The sequence below is a fragment of the Procambarus clarkii genome, chromosome 49 (assembly GCF_040958095.1).
Source record: "Procambarus clarkii isolate CNS0578487 chromosome 49, FALCON_Pclarkii_2.0, whole genome shotgun sequence".
NCBI lineage: Eukaryota > Metazoa > Arthropoda > Malacostraca > Decapoda > Cambaridae > Procambarus > Procambarus clarkii.
In genome coordinates this window covers 8,286,755-8,308,836 of record NC_091198.1, presented here as the reverse complement: position 1 = coordinate 8,308,836, position 22,082 = coordinate 8,286,755, and the positions used below count along the sequence as shown (strand labels likewise).

The 22,082-nt window shown below is 38.4% G+C and overlaps 1 protein-coding gene across 6 annotated transcripts in view; it reads right to left on the bottom strand.

Annotated features, from left to right (window-relative positions):
* Positions 1 to 22,082, bottom strand: part of spg (dedicator of cytokinesis spg) — an 84,925-nt gene that overhangs the window by 45,687 nt on the left and 17,156 nt on the right. For 3 of the 6 annotated variants that reach the window (XM_069302975.1, XM_069302976.1, XM_045750436.2), the window contains exons 11-21: positions 21,192 to 21,309; positions 17,520 to 17,654; positions 13,685 to 13,817; positions 12,942 to 13,056; positions 9,856 to 10,015; positions 8,908 to 9,180; positions 8,043 to 8,233; positions 5,240 to 5,340; positions 3,844 to 4,087; positions 648 to 834; positions 32 to 177 (exon numbers count right to left, since the gene is read on the bottom strand). In XM_069302975.1, coding sequence (XP_069159076.1) covers positions 32 to 177; positions 648 to 834; positions 3,844 to 4,087; positions 5,240 to 5,340; positions 8,043 to 8,233; positions 8,908 to 9,180; positions 9,856 to 10,015; positions 12,942 to 13,056; positions 13,685 to 13,817; positions 17,520 to 17,654; positions 21,192 to 21,309 — 1,803 coding nt within the window. The remainder of the gene's footprint in view (positions 1 to 31; positions 178 to 647; positions 835 to 3,843; positions 4,088 to 5,239; positions 5,341 to 8,042; positions 8,234 to 8,907; positions 9,181 to 9,855; positions 10,016 to 12,941; positions 13,057 to 13,684; positions 13,818 to 17,519; positions 17,655 to 21,191; positions 21,310 to 22,082) is intronic. The other 3 variants (XM_069302977.1, XM_045750439.2, XM_069302978.1) reach the window with 1 other exon arrangement.

Genomic DNA, 22,082 nt, shown 5'->3' with positions numbered 1-22,082 from the left:
GCTAGCAATGCATTATTTATTTGGACCTTACCTTGTTATGAGAATATTTATTTGTGAGTTTGTGAATGAGAATTACAATATCCGAGAGAACTTCTCCACATAATACCAGCTCCAGACGGCTATCTAGGTGTTGCCTCAGATGAGTACATATCGTTTCCAAAAGTAACCCTCGTCCCTCTGTAAAAAAAAATTTGTAATAAAATACAGAGAACTTTGGTACTCGAACGGCTCCCAACTCGAACAATTCGACACTTGATCATTGTGTTCGTGGTCAGTAGCTGGCTGTTTGTTTGGCATTCAAATGTAAACATGTGTAATGGCTGTTGTTCAGTGCATAACCCCACTAAATATCTCTTAAACGTTCTCCGTTTTCTTGGATATTTTTTATTCTTAGCTTAAACATGGGGTCCCCATTAACTGGTCAGTAATTTAGTTAGAACACAGTTGTTTAGCAAGCACAAAATTTGACTATAAAACCTGGAGGATCAACATGGGCTCAGGAATTTTCTGAGGGATATTAGCTCAGAAAATGCTCTTTAAAAGTCTAGTAGACAATTTCCTTTGTATTTGCTGACAAAGTCATCCTTTCAGGGTGATAACCGTATATTATTTTTATCCAAACTTCAAATAGTCAAGGTTATACCTACCATCATCATCAAAGATTGGTGAATTCACAGAATTCTTCATGGCATGTAGTTTAGCTCTGGTAAGGTCTCTTGTGCTTTCAACTGGTGTGGCATTAAACAAATTGCTCAGGTGATTGGCAACTTCTCCAGGACTTAAAACACGACAAAGTTGATCACAGGCTCCTTGGAGGTGCTCTAATAATGTTACCTGCAATAGAAGAGGATTCAGAAAAGATATTAGCAGATATCTATGTCAAAATATATAAAACTGGAAAAAGAGTATCTTCATACCTCAGACAGGTTTATTTCACTGCTCAACACCGGTAGTGAGCAATCACCACCAAAATAAGTAAAGTTTCAAGTTAACGTGAAAAAGCTTCTTTCCAAACTATCATTTGGTTGCCCCCACACTAAGATTCCACTATGTCCTGGATGTAGAACATGCACAGTCAGGCAAAGAAATATACAGCACAGTGCCTCCCCAAAAATTTAAGCATCCCTATTGAGTTACAGTGAATATGCTTAGGGTGTCACTAGAGAAATAACCTCAGCCAACTGTAGGGGTGGTCCCATCTACTTCAATGGTGGTGGAAATTTTGTTTCCTGGTCATGCCGGGAATTCTAGGCATTCACCTTCACAACTGCCCGCCTGCTTTGAACCTTCTCCATGGGAGGATGCCATTCTATTGCAGGTGTTGGGCAAGGACTTAGGCTCTTTCCCCAGAGCCTTCATGGCAGGCTTCTGGGGAGCCTTCCTCAGGCTCCTCTTCATGGGCTGAAGAGGAGCCTGAGGAGGTCCTGTAACTCTTTATGGACTTTGGCCCACTCTACAGAGGGTCTTTTGCTTTAAGGGAAGAATTTTTCTTATCCCCTTCTATGAATGAGTTAGGCTGCTTTCTTTCATATTAAATTCTGAGGTCCTGTTCAGTGCCTTGGAGTAGTCGTGTTTTTGAGGGTTTTCCACACTGCACCTTTGGTAGCTCACCTCTTTTGAGTACAGGTCTGTCTCAGCTTACTGGCTGCAGTGTGAGGTTTCAGGTTTCTTCTTGCAGGCTGGTAACCCTCTCTTTTATTTGGGGCTAGGCTGAGATTCTGTTGGACCAGCTTGGCAGAAAGTGAGTTTATTTTTCAGGTGTTCTTGAGTGGTGCTTCTTCTGCCCCACTTGAGATCTGCCCACATGCTTCAATGCTCAAGAACATGGGAAGGTGGCAGCTTGATAAGCAGCTGTGTTGTCCAAGACCCTCAAGGTGTTTAGGACACCTTGAGATCAGCAGTTCCAGCCCAGGAAGCATTCCTCCAGCTGCATGGCTTTCTCCTTCAGGAGGCAGTGGTGGCATTTACTTGGCCCATCTCTGGTGTCAACAGGCCATATTGTCCAATTCATTATATTCGACTTGGTCCCTTACCCTTTTGCTCGCCTCCCCCGTTTAGCTTCTCTGTCCTGGGAATGTTGTTGCCCAGATTTTGACTGCAGCAACTTTCTCTTTGGCTTCAGTCTCCTCCAACACATCTGGAGAAATATTCAGACTTGGGGGTTTTTGGCACATTAACAGGGTTCTGATAGGCCGGTATTTACTCACATTTCTGGTCCCGGTCAATAATAAAGCAAACTAGAGTTATTTCTAGAAATACAATTGTATTTCTCCAGTAAGCTACTACACCTCTCCAAGACGGTGAAAACTAGACAGTCCACTTGAAGGAGGGACCCAAAAACTGAAGAGAAAGAGCCAAACTCTAATGGATAACCGTCTTCACTATTAACATCAGAAAAGATAGGAGTTTAATTAGGAACCAAAGCAGGTTGAAAATTCAAGAAATCCTCAAGACTTCTGGCTGTGAAGGAAAAATGCACTACGCAAGGGATTCACTACAGGAATAACCCATTGCAAACAGAAGCTTGTGCAAACCAATAAAAAGAGCTACAGTCTGCAGAAAAAAAATGACACACTGGTTAGACTACATCAATCACCAAGCTAGAGGGATACTAGATGCAAGACAAAAACAACTGGCATAAGACTTCCAGTGAGCAGCATTGGTCCCTGCCTCCAAAAGGAAGTAGACACACTGCATCAGTTTGCCTAAAACTCTAGCTAATCCCTCCCATCAACATGCCTTGCTTCAGCAGCAAATTCCTAAACCTATCAAAACAAACACGGTAGTCCACCCAAAAAAAGGAACCCATAAACTTTTTTTTTCCTTTTTTTCTCTATTCCTGTGCGGGCCCTAAGCCTCTGGCTGGCCCACTATAAACTTTTGAGGATACCTGGTTGTTTAAAGAATTTGCCAGCAACTCCAGAAACATGGTCAAAGTGGGCTAAAGTAGCAAGAAATACTCAAATGTGGCTAGCATACATGCTTATGAAGTGTGTTCAAAACAAACCCCCCACTCTTGAAACGATAGTTTCGAGGAAAGTAAATCATTTATCTTAGAAAGACGCGGTCTCCATAAGATATGGATCGAATCGGTAGAACACAGGCTCTAGTACTTTCGTCAGAGCATCAGTACAGTAATTTCAAAGTGTTATATGACAGAGTGTTGGGAAGACCGGACACAACAAGCATAGCTCTCATCCTGTTACTATACTTAGGTAATTACAGGCCCAAATGTATATAGGTTGTCACACTGAGGTCACATGTGACTCACACTGCCACTTAGTGACAGTGGGAGAAGTCTGTGGCATGCCTGTTTGTTTTTTTTGTTTTTTTGGTGATTTGAGGTTTTCAAACATTTCTTTAAGAGATTTTGAGTATTTTCTGACTTCCCTTCAGCTTTACAGTGGTTTCTCTCGTGAAATGGTAGTGAAATGCAGTCTGATCCCCATGCGATGCCTTTCCCTACTACTAAACCTGCATTTTATTTTATCATCTCCCAAATATGCTTGATGTGCTCAACTTCACCATATGTTCTGGATGTATCTAGAAAGAGAGCAGAGCTATCATGCCAATTATGGTACTAAATAATTCCATTACCATGACACTACACAGCATCCCAGTGTATCTGATTTTTATATTCAAATTATATGGTTAAATACTATGTTTAGCAATACTACATTTTTAGAGAGAGATGGCTCCACAATTGTCAGAAAAGACACAGATGCATGGCAGCTCCTCAGAACTGGAGCAAGTACAGAGGTATTATACAATACAATTGTGCAATAAAAGGTATTGATAATGTATAATGACTAACAAACCTTACAAAATAAATTAAACGCTTACCTGAGAGGCTTGAATATTTTCTAAATGCATGTTCAGCATGTGTGCAAATGACTCGAACAAGCTATCTACATCAACTCTAAAAGAGTCTTCGTTCTGCCCTCCTGTAGCTCTTGCAAACAGAAGACGTGACTGGATGATGAACTTGAAGATGTATTCAAGGGAGCGGAAGCACCTCATGATGGGTTCTTGTTTCTCTGTTTGAGGACAGAGGTCTGACAAGTGCTTCACACAACTGATAAGGCCCCTATAATAGAAGAAAATAGAAAGTTTCTTTCAATCTCATTATCTCTTATGCCATGTAACCACTGGGGCCTATCATTCAGGGGCAGCCACAAAAGAATATCCTTGCTGCCTGACTTTTCATTTGCACTCCACTACTATTCCCAACAGTGATGCAGGTTGCATAATGATTTCCCAAATATCCTTCCCACCTTACCTTCACATCATGTCTGTAAAAGGATAGTTTTCTCAGTCATCACTCCCATTATAACTTCAACTTACACCTCTTAAGTGTAATTTCTATCCCATTCTATGATCTTGCAACCCATATCTCTGGCTTTCTCCACTTCTTAAGGAGTATATAATATTAATTCAGTCATCCATAGAAGCATCATAGTCCCACTTAATGATCTCCATTGTCTTCACCTCTACAGTGTACTTTTTCAAAAAATAACTTTACCCATTCTTTACTCTTGTTTTAAAGCTGCACAAAAATTCCGATTAATTCAATCGTCATAGGCGATTTAAAGTAATCGTCTCAATATATTTGAATTTTTCTGTGCCAGTTTGCAACAAGATTTTCACATTTATGATAGCCAAACCAGCATGAAGAACCCTTTGACAAAGGTTTTTATTTTCTTTCAAATCTATAACCTTTGAAGGCATTTGAAATGGCAGTAGCTGACATTATATGTGACTATCCTCAGAAGATGGTAAGCTCCCAGAGGAAATATGGTAGAGGGTAGTTATATTCTCCGGCATACACCATCTACACATTTCCGTACTGATTATTCCCCCTCCCATTTAAAAGTGCAACAGGCATTCCACAAATAATTAACTTAGCAGATCCTTAAATTGTTTTCAACCCATTTTCACATTTAATTTTTGAAGGTAAAAGTTTGAAAAACATGAATGATTCTACAAGTTTTCTTAATATATATCAGATTATTCTCTTTCACACACTTTCAAAAGAATCAACTGCATTTGCAGATGGACAAGATGCATAATTTATGGTCCACTACCACCCGAATATATATTTTTGTATTTACATGCACAAAATCTTATGTATTCCCTTACAAACCACTTGATGACAATATTTTTATAGATACAAAGTTCCATGTGGTATGAACAGCCACTTAAGCATACCATGTACATGACACAGTTAACCAAAACATACTTGTAAACCAATGCAGCAGCAAAATGACCTGTGATGTAAGCATCCATGACAGGCTTGAAGTGTTCAAATTTGCTGTCTTCTAACAGGCTAAAGATAAAGACCTGCAAAGAAAATGTTTTGTATATATAAATGATAATTTGCAAACTAATGTATGAATAAGGTAAGGGAGGGCAAAGTTACCTGAACATGGCCACTGGCAGAAAAGAGAACAGCACTGAATGTGATGAAATGCCTCTTTCTGGTGGGTATTAGGTGCCTCCTTGTTGCTAGCAACCTGGATAGCTTCACATAATTTGAATCATATCAGGTCATTGTGAATTTTTTAAGTCTACTGGGCACATGCCAAAGCCTGGCCCACTCTATAGAGGCACAAGGAAGCTAAGGACACTAGAAAACTCAGACCAAAAAAATAGGCAGAAAGATACAGCAACACAAAACAACCAACAGCAAAGTAAACACAACACAGAAAACGAGTAAAGTAAACAACACACAACTTGTCCAGGACAGACCCAAATGTCGTCATTTTTTCCATGTGTGACTTGGTGATCACAGAAAACGAGACCCAGAAACAAATCCAGCCAGTCAATACCAAATTACTAGCACTCTTAAACTGCCAAAGCCCTTAAGCCATGGGCATATTAAAAAACACCAGAATGTAAAAAGACTGAGGTACATCCTTCAAACTCGTACCTAGCGAGTGCAGAATCAGAGGGCCAGTCCATGCTAAACTATATCAAAAACTGTTAGGGTTTGTCGGGTTCCGAAGATCTGACCAAACAACTAGCAAAAAGCACAGAAGCTACTTGCCGTGTGAATAAAGATACCAAACCTAGTCCAAAGGCATAAGCAGCTGGGAAGGAGTGTAGGTGGTGTTCCATAACTTTGGACACACATGGACACACCTAAAAGAAGAAAGCTCTGACTGCCCAAATACATAATTCTCACAGAGGAGACAATGCCCTGGGCACTGCAGCTCAGGAAGAGACTCCTTCCATATGAAGATGGCCTCTCAAAGACAGCCACTTGAACCCACCAGGGAAGGTAATCAGGCTGGGGAGAGGCAACACTAGCGAGCACATAGAGAAGTACATGGGACCCTCCAGGATAAAGTCCAAAGGATGGCTGACACTTACTTGAAAAACTGGGACTCAAAGACCACTATCATGAATGAGGAGCTGTTAGAAACGAAGTACTATTGATGAATCACAACAGGCTCAATGACTGATATATCAGTGGGGAAGGAGGGGGGGGGGGGGGAATCCAGTAGCTGGGCGTGCAGCTAATGTCAGTGCATTACTACTAGTGGACACACTACCTAGTTTCACACAGAAATCACAATAGTGTGATGCATCAAATGAACAAATGATTAGTTGATTAAGTTGATTAAGGCAGCGTCTGGGATGCTCTCGGACGCAGGTTCGAATCCTCGTCACGGCCCTTGTGGATTTGTTTACACTACCTAGTGATCGGGTGGATTGTTTCAAGGGTCTAGTTTCATGTGCTTTGTTTACCTTGTTCTTTGCTTTATTTTGTTCCACCACTCTGGTGGCTTTTTCTTGATCTGAATAACCTCATGCTCCCTGTGCCTCTTTACTAGAGCTGGCCATGTTTTGGCCTCTGGTCACCAGTAGGTTTACAATGACTCACAAGGACCCAGTGTGCTTTGTAGTGGATAGAGCTATCCAGATTGTTAGCAACAGTGAGCCTCTATCCAAACCCTCCCAGAAAAGTAACAAAAACCATATAAACCATCAAAGCATGAGGAATTAGAAGCTGCTTTTTTTTTTTTTTTTTTTTTTTTTTTTTTTTAGAAGCTGCTGTTTACCAATGATTCATGCAGCACTGTAGCCTGCAGTTAGCTATTGGTAGTGAACAGTTACAGTCCATAGCAGAGATGATGATATTAACCATGGGAAGTGAGGACTTCAAGGCCAGTTCAGGTGATTGCAAAGGTTTAACAGACAGTACTGTATAGAACTATAACAGCATTTTACTACCTGCCTATGTTGCAAAAGAGCAAAGTTAATTTTTTTGCATAATTATTATTTACAGGTGTAAACGAATTATTTGTATGTACTTGTCTGTCTAAACATGCATAAATATGTATTTATCCCTTTATAAGAAAAGCCTGGAAACTTTGCTAATAAACTAGCAAGAGATGGCAAATTTCAGGATATCCAGTTTTCATTCAAATCCAAAACAATATGATCTGGCTTTTGGGTCCAGCAAATCTGCTCCAAAACCATATGATCTGGCTTTTGGAAGTGCCACTGTATGTAGATGCTCTTTTTACTTTTGCTGTTGTTTTACAGAATACAGGAAATAGAGGTTTTAAACCTCAATGTCAAAAGACTGGCAACTGTCCAAAAATGGGCTACTTTATTCTACTGCTGTAATTATGAGAGGAATTAAGAAAATAGCCATTTGCCCAGAAACTAGAACCGTCTTGGCTTGATATCTGCTGCGTGCTGTAATTCCGGCATCACAGTTTTGTGATTAAGATCTCCATGGGTGTTGCATGTATATTGTCAATTATGATATTATAAAACAGCATATCATTTTTCAATTCCTGCTACTGACAGATCTTCCAATACCCTCATATCTATATTTTGGTCCACTGTGAACTTCAGTAAATTTAAGAGGCCAGACACCCTACTACAGTAGTTAAAAAATGTGTGATCTAGTTTTAAAGTTTTCAATGATTTTCTAAACAAAATTAAGAATTGTGAATGTTCAATAAACACCTATAGATATTCTAATAACTTCCTAGTTCAGTTAATGATGATAGTTGATATTAACTTACTAGGGCCTGGAAGACATGACCTGAATGCTGTGTTGAATTTCCATCATCTGTTGAGAACATAGCAAATAATGCATCCAACACATCTTGTAGGAACTTGACTGTTTCTGCACCATCAACACGTGTTAACCTGGATAGTGTCTCGCCAATACCATCTGGGGCTGACCGCCATCGCAGAAGAGACAAAAGATCAACTGCAAAAGATAATCTAAGTGAACATTTTGCTGTAGGCATTTTACCACCAATATTAAGTACTGCAATAAGGGTTCCAATTCCTCCAATTCTTATGAAAGTACATGCTATACACAATAAGAAAACAGCCTAAAGGAAAAAAAAATAAACATTTCACAAAGTCCTTTAACTCCTTAGACAGTGGCTATGGAGTGGCTATGGCTATGTCATACCCCCTATGCACAAAAAATATAAAAAAAATCCAAAATTCATTTTTTGTCATAGATTATTAACTTTTATGCAGAATGTAAGAAAAACACGAAAATAAGTGAATATTTATCGTTTCACTGAGTGGAGGTGCTCAACCGCATTCCCCTAGTAACATTCATGACAATAACCGCTTTTGTACCATAAAATAGTAGCAGGATTTTTGTCATGGGTCAACATAAACTCCATTACATCCACATAGACTTCTTATATCCATATTTGCATCATACATGTAAAACCCAAAATTATCACATGATGATGACCGCATTACCCTGTGAATCAACAATTGACGATAACTGCTGTCTAAGGGTTAATTATCGACTCACATTTACTTTAACATGGAGTTCCCAAACACTACTATTTTTGGATGTTAAATTATCAAGTAAACAAAACACTGTACACAAACTCTTAAAAAAAAAAAAGTACCTACTATTTTGAGTAAGCTTTGTTGAGCAAAGCAGAGTATCGATAATAATGCTTTCTTTGGGAGATCGTTGGAATGGCAGAGAGTATATACAATCCACCGCTTCCTTGGAAAGGAAAGGCATGTTCAGGTACTCCATTGGATTGTTTAAACGTCCTCGTTCATCACATTTATACACACACAGCTCATGTGACCCATCACGTAAAGTTGTCCCTCCATCGTCATCCATTAACCGTACAAATGAGAAGCCAAATAATTTCTTCTCATTCCTCTCACGTGCTGAAAGTATAAATTTAAATAAAAGTATTTGAATTATGCTTAATGTTATAAAATGTAACATATCATATTTGCAGTGAAACAATATAAGAAAGCAATTCATAAGTTTGACAGAAATGAATCTGGAGAAAAACAAAAGTAGAAATAACTGTGTATTCTTCCCCGTTACTCTCAGATTTAAAACCCCAATTTAACTAATATATACATAATATTTATGTAAATTTGTTTTGTATTTGCTACACATGGTGAAAGGTTTTCCTTAGTAGTGAGGGTGGGACCATGGTGAGGAAACACGTGAGGTAGGAGGTGAATCTGAGGGTTGTAGAACAAGATGAACATATATGGAGTGTGAGTGTGTGTGTGTGTGTGTGTAAGAAAGTGGGTGTGAACAGTACACAAGTGATGGTGAATAAGACAGAAATCATTTGGTAAGCGTTTGCCTTATTTTTGTAAATGACAGCTCATAAGAAGACCTTTGCATGAAGCTGTCGAAGGTTTGGTGAAGTGTGATGGTGCCAATTCTGCCTGATGCTGCAATATGCAGTGTGGATGGTATTGTGAATGATATCTTTACACCTTATTTCATATAATTTTCTCTTATTTCTAGGCTGATGCCTCACTACCCCATGAAAATCGGAAAATGCTAATATTAAATGCTGTAAAGTACATGGAACTAACTTGAGCAATGCCTGTACTCTAGTCGGAGGTGAGCGCCAGCAAACTGGTCAATGGGAATAGCAACTTTGAGACGTTCATTCCAGCGTGGAGAATTGTTATGGTACATGATCATGGATGAGTACTCTGATGTTCCTTCATGACCCATACCACTGTAAATAGCCTGAAATTTGAGAAAAGTAAACAATAACTTATTTCACTTAGTGCTTTCAGTGTCCAAAAGACATTAAAAGAAATTATATATTATATATATTATATTATATAATAGATATATAATATATGTAGCAAAGCAAATTTTTAACAGAAGTAACACTTAAATAATCAAAGTAGCCGCTGAACACAAATAGATATGTAGAGAGTTATCGGGGAAAACACTCCCAAATTATCTGTTTACTCTTCAAGTAAAAATGTATTAGCACTCTGAACCATTCACTTGCAGGGTGACATATCAGGAATTTCTAACAGTGTATAATAATTCTTTCATTCTCAGCAAATAGTTAATCCATTCCACAGCATTTACGCTTATATTTTGCTTAGTACGTATTGCATATTACTAACAGTTACATGACGCTGAATGGAGTAATTGCAGGGTCCAATCTTCCCAAGCCTTTGGCATCCTCCTAAAGCTTAAACTTTATGGGTGACATCTTCACATATAGTCTATAAAAGTGTGCATATTATCTACACACGGCCATCATTATACACGATTTATACTACACACACAGGTGGTGAGCAACCTCCAGTCTATCAGAATTTGGAGTGCTGCCCAGGAGAAATTTTTGTTTATATGAGAAGTGAACTTACTGGAGCTGCATCCACCAACTACATCAGAAGCCGACATAGAAAAATGTGTGAAAAACAATGGGGATCCAAAACCCACACATTAAATGCCTCAAATTATAGAATACTGAGTGTAGTGAAATGCAATTTTCTGGACACACATTAGTTACTCCCCATCGCTATCATTCTCAGTCTATTATTGGTCAGACTAGACAACACCAGATACCAATAGAACTTTCACTGCCTACCGAGGAAAAAAAACAGAATTTTGCCCCTACTACAAGGCACATGATCTCAGAGCTCAACCCAGTACAGAGGCAGCTCACCATTATATGCAATGAAGGATAAACTCCCTCTGAGAAACCATTAAGGTATCAAACTACAGAAACAAAACTGCAGTAACTAAACAAGCTACCACCATCCAAGAGGAAAACTCATGATGATGCCACCAGTTCGTAAGAGAAGATGGATGGGATGTCCTGAGGAGGGAGGGGGGGGGGGGGTCACCCAGGCCTGACACGAGGCAGCAGTTGCCACAAATATATTTAGTGAGATTTATTTCTGTGTCACTGATTACTAATTTTCCTTTTCTTGCATTTATATTATGGAAGTGTGTGTAATTTGGGAAATCCTATAATAAAATGTGTGGAACATCGATACACACAACAACAGTATATTCGTTTCACTAATATGCTCACAATATTATATTCTTTAAACAATGAAACATTGTTTTTCTATTATCACAATGTATACACATTATATATATACAGTATATATTTTTATCAACATGTTCATGTACTGTTATGAACCACAGAGCAGTTCTGTGGGCGTGATAATCTTGTACCAATTGATGCACTCTCAGTCTGCTCTGCACATTTTGCAATATGTTTTAAGTGCACTTGTTAAAATACTGTATATTATATTCTCTTCGTATTTGTAATATGCTTTCCATGGCATTTTCAAGTGCAATTAAGCAATGGCCTGTGAATTACATTATTTATATCATAACTAGTAAAACATCGGTGTGCACAGATATATTCGTGTACTGATATGTACACTAAAATACAATATTAGAACAATGAAATATACTGCTTTTGCTGTTATCACTTTGTATTCATACACTATATAGCTACAAGATTACGCACCATTACGGACCACTAAACTGTCTAGCACCACAAACTCATGAGGTACTGATGTCATATAAAGCAATGTACTGCCCGATATACATCGCACACTGGTAACACAAGCCAAAATATTATCAGAATAATGGTTACTAAATTCTGAATATGAATCATCATATTTCACATATTCATTTTCAAAAAGAACATGAGGTCCATTGCACAATGCAGAAATGCACTAAACTGCAGCTGTATGCTGTGGATGTCTACCTTGCACTGTGTCACCAGCATCACCACCAGTATTGGGTTCACCGATACCTGAACTTGTACATAGTCTTTATCACTATCAAGAACTACTATATTGCTATCATTAAATTACCGCAGTTACTTATTTATGTCATCATCATTAAGTGATGGTGTTGACACCAGCTGCATGATGGTGCTGTGAGCTGGTGTTGCATGTGGTGCTCATGGTTGCTGTTATTATTGTGGCTCTCGCTCCCAGGAGGGATGCATACAAATTTTTCCAAGATGGTTTCTTTTAACTGCTGGCCTGAGGAAGCAGATGTGATCCGCATGTACCCATGAGAGTTTTAAATCTTACGCTAGACCTGCAAACGATCCTGGTTGATCAGTACATCACCAATAAAATGACCCTGCTTGATATGTGCAGTTGATGGGTTAAAGTTATTGAAGAATGAGCATGGTCATTCTGCAGTAAGGGTAGCATGATAATACAGTTCTCATGCTACCAGAACTGTATTTTGGTAGCACAGAATAGAGTTCAGTACTTTTTTGACTATCATACAAAAACAATTTAACCAGGTTCTTCAATACTTTTAGTTTTGGGCTTTATACCACATTTTACAACTTTTTAAGACATTTTGATAAAGTACAGTAACACATATCTGGTCATTCCAAATCATAAAAAGATTTGGAGAAAATTGCTTTGTATGTAAATACAGATTATCCAAACTTCTGATTAAAAATAGCTTTAAGAATGTCAAGGAGCAAATTTTCTCAAAAACATACAAAACATAATAAAACGCATGCAAGTTTGATGGCATAAGTGTACTTTTTGTTATTGCACATATACAGTATAAATCTATTTCAAAAACCAAATTAAATTTTAAACAAATTAAATATTTTCAACCTAAAATATTGTAGATATATAAAAGACATGACTCCCACCTGCAAAGCTTGTCCCTCAGCATCGAGAGTTAGCACCGTCACCTCAATGTTCTTACCCACAGACTTGCCGCCTCTCTCATATTCTCCGCTATTTAGAGTCACATACAAGTCATTTCTGAGAAGGAAGCAAAACAAAAAGTATCTGTGAATAATTAACAAGAAATTTTGATAATATATGTAATGAACTCATTAAATAAAAAAAATTATTTTATAACAAGTTGCAGTACTGTATATAAATGTTGAGTAACTAAATCATATAACACAACCTTCTTTATCTCACAAACACAGAGCACATGACATGCTTCAATGAGACATGCTTTTTCAAGAAAACTAAATTTCCAAAAGTACTGTCAATGCACACACAGAGCTCAAGAGGGGCTCAACCAGCTGAGTGAACCCCCAATGCATTCAAAGAATGATAGACTCTGTTGATCATTGATCTTTGCAATCAATACCAGCAACATATAACCCCTAAAACAGAAGTAAAACTGATAAGAAGATCAGTAGTGCTCCCCAACCCCTTTTCTTGTACCATACGATCATTAACTCGCTGTCAATATATCATTCATCATTTGCTATAAATTTCTAATAGCCTCTGTATTCAGCACTCCAAATTGGTCCCCTTCAGCAGATTATACAAATAAACAGATAATATTTTGACACAAAGACATCCTAGTATTTCTTTTATCAAGGTTTACATACTAGCATATTTAATACATAAAAATGAAGAACCCCCCCCTTACCTTACATCACCAGGCATAATGACATCAGAAAAACCTAGTTTTTTCGTGACACAAACATTCTTGAGCAACAGGGGATTTTCTTTGGTGGCCTGCTCAAGCTCTCCATGAACAACCTTCACACTAACAACCAGACCTGCCAGTACCAAAAATGAAATAAATTTAATATTTACATGAGCATAGGCAAATTACTTAAGTCTTAAAATTACAAATTGAAATGGAATGCTTACATGCAAACTATGGTGACTTATATAATAATGATGGCTCCAGTTTCCCACTTTCTTGTACTGTATCATGTCCCAACAGAGTTACTGCAGCATCCAGCCAGGTTCACGGTGACCATCTCATCACCAATGCAGTAGGAATTGTTTCAAGTGCCCCCGTCGGGCCCCAAATTTAGGAAGAGACACTGGAAAATACTCAATCCAGCCCTGAATAAATGTCAGAAAGTACATTCCGCTATACTCAAACATCTCCTCCAAGTAGTAATATAAATCAGAGACCACTAAGTATAGTTCTACTTTGCTACTGTAAATTATCAAATGCTAGTTGACTGCCTGGTTATTACCCACACCCACATACAGGAGACAGCTTGTGATCCTCCCCTAACTTTTCTTACAACACACCCATGGAAAGGCGATGACTACATTGAAGAAAGTGCAGGAGTGTGACTGACTTGTTCTATAAAGAGTATCTCATCTACGTTCAGAGCCAGTAGATAAACTCCTGTATATCAAAACAAACTGACCCAATCAAACTACAGTACTAATACACCAAGGAACATAGACTATTAGTGGGCATACGGTACTGAAAGCAAATACATACATGACCCACCAGTAGTCATTCGGGCCATACATGTAGGACTGAAGTGACCCACCGGTGGCAATAAGTTAAAACAAATTATTAAAAATTGTATAGACATATATAAGATTTACATGCTATTTATAATTCTTGCATTAAGAAATATTCCATTTCTCCCATATTTAACTTTTTTTTTTGTACTAAGCCTAGGGTTCATGTGGGCTGCCAAATGATGTACCTAGTGAAACTGCAAGCAAGAGCTGTTATCCTACCTCAGCTCATCTGAAGGCTGTTCCTAGAAAACTCCTTTATTTCATGAGAATGTACTTTGAAACTATCACATTCATGGATAGTATGGCATGGATAGCACACAAGGAAATCACAATAATGTGATATACCTGAAAAAATATTTGGAGCAGAATGGGGGAATTGAAACCGTGTCCTGGTTCACCCCAGTTGCATACCTTAACCCATGGACCACAATATGTATATTGTGGGTCATGAGTTAATGCATGCATCTGGGGTTACCCAGGATGCTGATTCACCCCAAGTTCTGTTCCAAAGATTCTCTCATAGCATGGCTAAGTTTCCTTGGCTAAGAAAATTATGAAAGCATTACCTAGTAGAAGATATTTTACAATCAACTGTACATAATGACCAAACAATCCCTTACTTATTAAATATGATGCAAATCTCTTGTTGTTTATTTCATCGGGCATTAGAAAACTGTGTATTTATTATATTTCTGACTTTATTTTATTTATTTATCTGACTTCTGATGAAAAAGTAAATTGGATAATTTAATATACGCAAGGGAAGGAGAAATGACTAAGATGCCAAGTTAACACAGCACTACTGTACTTACAGAGATGGCCAGCAAATGACAATACAGACTCCGTTACCAATACAACATTTGTCATATAATACAAATTTACCGTTATTCATAGCTCCTGTATACAAAACCACGTATGGTGCTTGTGTTGTTTATTTCTCATACTTTATTTCCGAGAAAATAGTGTAGGTAGACTGAACATAAAATATTCTCTGGAGCAGCTGTGTGAGGGAATGTTTGGTGGCTATTATGACCGACTCCCTCTATTTCTCATCACTCTTCTCAGACAATTTCTTGCCATTCTTCACTTCATAAGAAAATATTAGGAAATTGGTCCTTTTACCTGTTCACCTTGTAGCAAAAAGGTACCTAAGAGTTAGACAAATGTTGTGGGTTGTATCCTGGGGAAGGATGTGTCATCAATGGTCTACTCCGTGAAAATAGGATGGAATTGTGATAACCCTTCCAGGAAAATGTTGGACACACCCTGCATGTGAACTGTGCAGAGAACCAAACCCTAAGAATCCAGAAGCCGAACCACTCCAAGCATCCAGTTTCACAGAACGATGGACCAAAACAACTGACCCTCAGTTCAAGCAATGAACCACCAGGGAGCAGTTGAGGAGCTGTAGCACTGCACCTGGAGGAAGCCGAATCAGGCATTCTACACGGCCTGATAGCCGAGTGGACAACGCTTTGGATTCGTAGTCCTGAGGTTCTGGGTTCGATTCCCGGTGGAGATGGAAATAAATGGGCAGTTTCTTTCACCCTGATGCCCCTGTTACCTAGCAGTAAATAGGTACCTGGGAGTTAGACAGCTGCTACGGGCTGTTTCCAGGGAGGAGGGGGGGGGGGGGAGGAAAAAAAAAAGTTCTTGACAGTTGAGAGGCGGGCCAAAAAAGACAGAGCTCAACCCCTACAAGCACAACTAGGTGAATACAGCCTTTGCACTTCAATCTTGGCAAGATAGCTTCAGAGAGTTATCAGAGGGTTCCCCCCAAAAACAAAGAATATTTATGACCCTGAATGACTGAGTATCACAGATATGTTTATAAACTTTTGTGAACCCATCAGGAACTCGTACATCTGAATTTGTTTATCCAAACTTCAAGTCCCTAAGGGAGCCGGTCGGCCGAGCAGACAGCACACTGGACTTATGATCCTGTGGTCCTTGGGTTCGATCCCAGGCGCCGGCGAGAAACATTGGGCAGAATTTCTTTCACCCTATGCCCCTGTTACCTAGCAGTAAAATAGGTACCTGGGTGTTAGTCAGCTGTCACTGGCTGCTTCCTGGGAGTGGAGGCCTGGTCGAGGACCGGGCCGCGGGGACACTAAAAAAAAAAAAAAAAAGCCCCAAAATCATCTCAAGATAACCTCAAGATAACCCTCCTGTTGACTACTTAATGGAGATTTCAAGGATAAATGTCCCCATGGCCCAGTCTTTGACCAGGCCTCCTGGTTGGTCTGATCAGTCTATTAGAACTTATAGTGCAGTTACTATTAAGCTCATCATGGTACAGTGAGTAGTGCATGTTTCAGAAGAATCCAGAAAAGCGAGTTCAATCCCTCCCAATGTCATAATATTTTCGCATTGTTTATCCAATATTATTGAAAACAAAAAAATGATGCAGAGAAAACTCCATGCAGTGAAAGGTATTTCTTCCAAGGATACCTAATTTTAAGAAAACATGCTTCTTTTGTACAAGACAGTTGTGCATGATTGCTATCAACTTTAAGAGATGGTTGTGTGCTAAAACTACTGAATGTTTTCAAACAATATAAGATGAAATACAATATATATAGTATGTGGAAAACACAACGAGCATAGTCCTTTACCTATAACTGACAACAGGCAATACAAAATATAAATAATAACACACACAAATGGAAATCAATGTGGATAAGTACAAAGCTGTGGAAATGGGTTATAGTGAACATAGGTCCAATAGAAGATATAAACTTGGTTAAAAAAAATGAATACAGTGTAACCTCACTATAGTGATATCCTCATAATGCACCCAGAGTTTTCCAGTGCAGACTATTTTTCACAAGCCTTTGTATGACTAACCATCTTGTGTGATGGGGACTTTTTAGCATCACGTAGCTAGTTTTTTGACACACTGTTCTTCCCTTCATATAGTCTAGGGTAGCTGCACAAATGCAGATGTACCTAAATGAGTTAATAAAAAAAAAAAAATTACAAACCTCGGGGGAGCAAATCTCTGGCAAGTCCAAACGAATTCTGATCTTGTCCAAAACCCCGCCTGCAGCGCACACTGTTCGTTGCAGGTGGGGTTTTGTTCGTCCAAGCCGTGAACACTCCGCTGGCCTCCAACCTATCTACAGCCAATGTTCGTAAAAATTAAAAATGTAAACAAACTCAAATAGGACAAATTATTAGACAAATAATATCAAACAATAATCAAGTGTTAAATGTAATGAAATATGCCATTTTTTGTGGGGCCCCTTCAATCTCTCCCCGAGCTATAGCACTGGACCTGTCAAGCCTTGGGAAATGTACCAGGCCTCCAAAACACACCCTTGTCTACCTGGAGCCAGCTTCTGTTAATTTAAGTATTTACTTGGGATAGTGCTATAACATGCCTTGGACTAACTAATAGCATTTTGTTAATATAGTTCTCATTTTCAACAGGGCGTACATTTACTTTCATGTTACTTATTGAATACTACACATTGCTATAAACTGGTATTTCAGAAATTCACTCATTTCTTTGTTATTCTGTGTATGAACCTTCTCTTTTAAGTATAGGTCTAATACTGGTGGAGGCTTTTATTTTGATCAGAGAATAAAGTGTCCGAGGCAATAATTGTTCATGAAGATGAAGTAGAGCAGTGGTTCCCAGCCAGTTGTTCGTGAACCCCAAGGAGGCTGCAAAATGTTTTCTGGTAGGGTGAAGCACCTAAATTTTGAATACTAGTACATCTGAATGATCAAGAATTAGCAAGTGGTGAGTATCCTGATAAGGCCATTTTTTTCAATTAAGAAAATGGGGCAGGGGGTCACAGGTCTTGAGTATTAGAAGATAGAGGCCACAAATTCAAAGAGGTTGAGAAGCACTGAACTAGAGAGTACAGTGGAACATAAGCTCAACAAACCTTGTTTCAGCGAATCTCCAGTTGTAACACACACACATGTACTACTCGCCTAGTATTCACCTAGTATTACACATGTAATTCAATTACACAAGTACTGACATTTAGGTAATTACACAAACATTCAAGGCCAGATTTACTCGCCTCTATTTCACAAACAAGTTCAGTGAAGCAGGGAAGATGTGTGGATTTGCTTAGGATGTTGAGCTAAAGTTCACAAACAGGTGGGAAAGTTACCCATCATATGATAGGTTGACATTAAAATTTCACTCAGTGAAATTAGGCCATAGAGAATGGGAAATATTAGAGCATTAATGGTGATTTTCTTAATATGGCTCCAATCATGTTTTAATGATTTTCATAGACGGACACAACATTAGAAGAAACAGCTAGAGCTTTGGAAAAGTGACCGAGGATATTTAAAACCATATACTATGAATTACTTTTAGTTTCAGTGGTTTTTGTTCACTAAAATATGGTCTCCTTCCTATGAATATGAGGTTTCAAGGCTTGGGCATAGAGAAATATGCTGGATATGATGAAATCTTTTTATGCACAGGTTCTCCTGGTAGTTATCCTTACACATGCTACATAGAAATTAAAATTTTGTTCAGTGAAATCAGCTTATAGAGCGGGGAAAATATTAGGGTATGAATCATAACTCTCTCTTAATATGGTTCCAATTATGTTTTTAATGAATTTTGTAGATGGATGCAACATTGGAAGAGTTGTGTGCCTTAGGAAACCCATTGAGCATATTTAAAACCAAATTTTATGGTTTGTTTTCATTTCCAGCTGCAGTGAGTTTAGTTAAAAAATTATGGGTCTTCTTCCTTTGATAATTAGGTTTCAAGGGTGAGGCACGGAAGTGTTAGATGTGAAATTGAATTACAGACAAATTCTTGTGGTACTTGTCCTTCACATGATTGGTTAAAATTAAAGTTTCACACTGTGAAAATAGCCCATAGCACATGGGAAATATCAGGGTATGAACAGCACCTCTTAATATGGCTCCAATCAAGTTTTTAATGATTTTCATGGATGGAAGCAACATTAGGAAAAAGATACAGGTGAGGCACTGCATTTCTCGTCTATGAAAATCATTAAAACATGATTGGAGCCATATTAAGAAAATCACCATTAATGCTCTAATATTTCCCATTCTCTATGGCCTAATTTCACTGAGTGAAATTTCCAGACTTTAAAAGAGATCACAAATTCAGTTCTAATGAATCCATCACTTCCACAAATCAGGGTTGGTTCCCATATCACTATATTTTCATTTCAGACTTTTCTCCTGGTTGGGTGAAAATTTGTCACAAAGTCTAAGGAGCTCTCTAACCTTTGCTTAATTATTTCGAGGCTGATTATCTGGTATTCTTCATCTTAAATTGGATACACTGAAGTCTCCAAGGAAGATAATATCTGTCTCCAGATTTTATATAAAACTGAAGCCATCTTCAATTTTGTTATCTGTTCTCTGAATTTCTGGCAACAATAAGAAGCCCTACTGCAATGTACTGGGTCAGGAACCCAAGGAACTGGGCATAACAAAGGGGGATATTAATAAGGTATGAACGGTATCAACATATAACAGAACACAAAACAATGAGTATATACTATATTTTGGATAGGTTTTAGATTCAGGAAAGACTTGGGTAAATAGAGGGTTGTTAATTTGTGAAACCCATTATCGTGCATAGGGGCCGGGCTTGGGGAGTAGAAGAACTCCCAGAACCCTATCAAGCAGGTATCAAGCAGGGGCAACATAATAGACATAGGATCCCTTGATTGCTTCAAGTGTAGGGTAGACATGTATATGAATGAGTTTGGGGTGGATATAAATAAGAGCTGCCACATGTGGGCTAATGGGCCTTCTGCAGTTTCCTTGATTCTTACGTTCTTAACTGCGTGGGAGTGACAAAGACAGAGCACACATGCAAAAGTAGAACAATTCTCCAAACATCAGTCTGCATTGATGACGAAAAGTTCAGGATCAAATAATTTTCTACTTCATTTGATCGACAGGTCCTTTGCCAATCCCAGATGGGTTGTGGAAGGAGCCACGAAGGATAGTGTATGTGTGGGGAAACGAGGGAAGGAGAGGATAGTGTCCCAAGGCCTCTCTATTTACATTGTCCTACCATCTAGTGGTGGGTAACAGCAGCAACCAGGTTGCCAAGTATGTTTTGGCTAATATGGGTCTACCATAACAATGTTTAGGAGATCATTTTAACCCAAGTATTACTTGGAGGTGGTTCCGAGTGTAAATAAAGGTACCTTCTGGCTGTCATTCCGGGCTGGATAGAGAATTTTCCAATTCTTCCTTAACTTATGATCTGGCAGCAGTGGTCATCAATACTTGCCTTGATAGTACACATGATACCAGAAGAAGAGATCCTGTTGCATCAGAGATGGAAAGTCATACTGTTCCTGGCTGGGGAGCAGTGCTCATGAAGGATACCTATTTTAAGTAATATGACAAAAAATGGCCAAACAAAAACCGATTATCCTAGTCATTAACTAATTTATTGCTAAATTTCTGACATTCTCTCGAGCAATAGAACTCTACCAAAACATTCTTACCTATTATCACATGCATTTATATACATTGGCTGCCTTCATTCCATGTAGGGACTCACAATTTTTTTCAGAAGCTCATAAATTTCACAAAATGAGAGTCCAGTTTTCCATTTTATTATATCCATCTGAAAAGCCTGAAGGTAGTTGAAAATCAGTTACTCAAGAAATTCACCGACTCACCATAACTAGCATTGTTTGACATTATGGAATATTTGTTAGATTGTTTCTTGAGAACAAGTTCAGGTAGTTGCCAGAAGTCTTTTTCATCAGATGTGAAAAGTTTCCCAGTTAGCTCAACCTGCAAAGATATTTATAATGTTAACCATGACACATTTAAAAGCAATGTCATCGAATATAAATATACATAATATCAATACAAAAAAACAACGGCCAAATTTGTCAATTGTAATATAGATAAATTAAGACAGTTACCTTGTTGTCTCAGCCACAACACATTGTGGCCTTAAAGTCACAAAATCACACATTGATGAGCTCAAATCATAGCCTGTTTGCCAGTATTATCACATTGCAGAGTTCTCTGCACTTATGACACCTAAATAATTGTATCAATATATTAGACAAGACCCACTATGAACCCTTTGCCTGCAGCCATAGTTAAATACATTATTTTGAGAAAACCTTAACAAAATTCTAGTGCTGGTCTTTTGAATTCACAAAGTCTTGCCACCTCTGCTCACACGCATCTAAAGGTGCATTTGTGCACGCTTTGACACTATACGTTTATTACTGTGCAGGAATTATTGTTTACCTATTAACTTCAAAGGCTCAAGACTTTTCAAGATGTTCCTACTACACCTAAGAAGCATATAACAAGGGGACATCAGTGAAAGCTGGACACGCAACTGTCATTGGAAGTTCTCCTTCCCTGCACGAGTGGTCAGCAAGTGGAATACATTTAAAGAAGAGGTTCTTTAAGCCAATTCCATCTACAATTTTAGGAAAAAATATATTGAAAATGTTAATGCTGAGAGAGGTAATTAGCATGCTAAGAATATACAGTTAGGAAGTTGAACATAAAGACCTAGACTCCTCTGTAGTCACCGATAGATA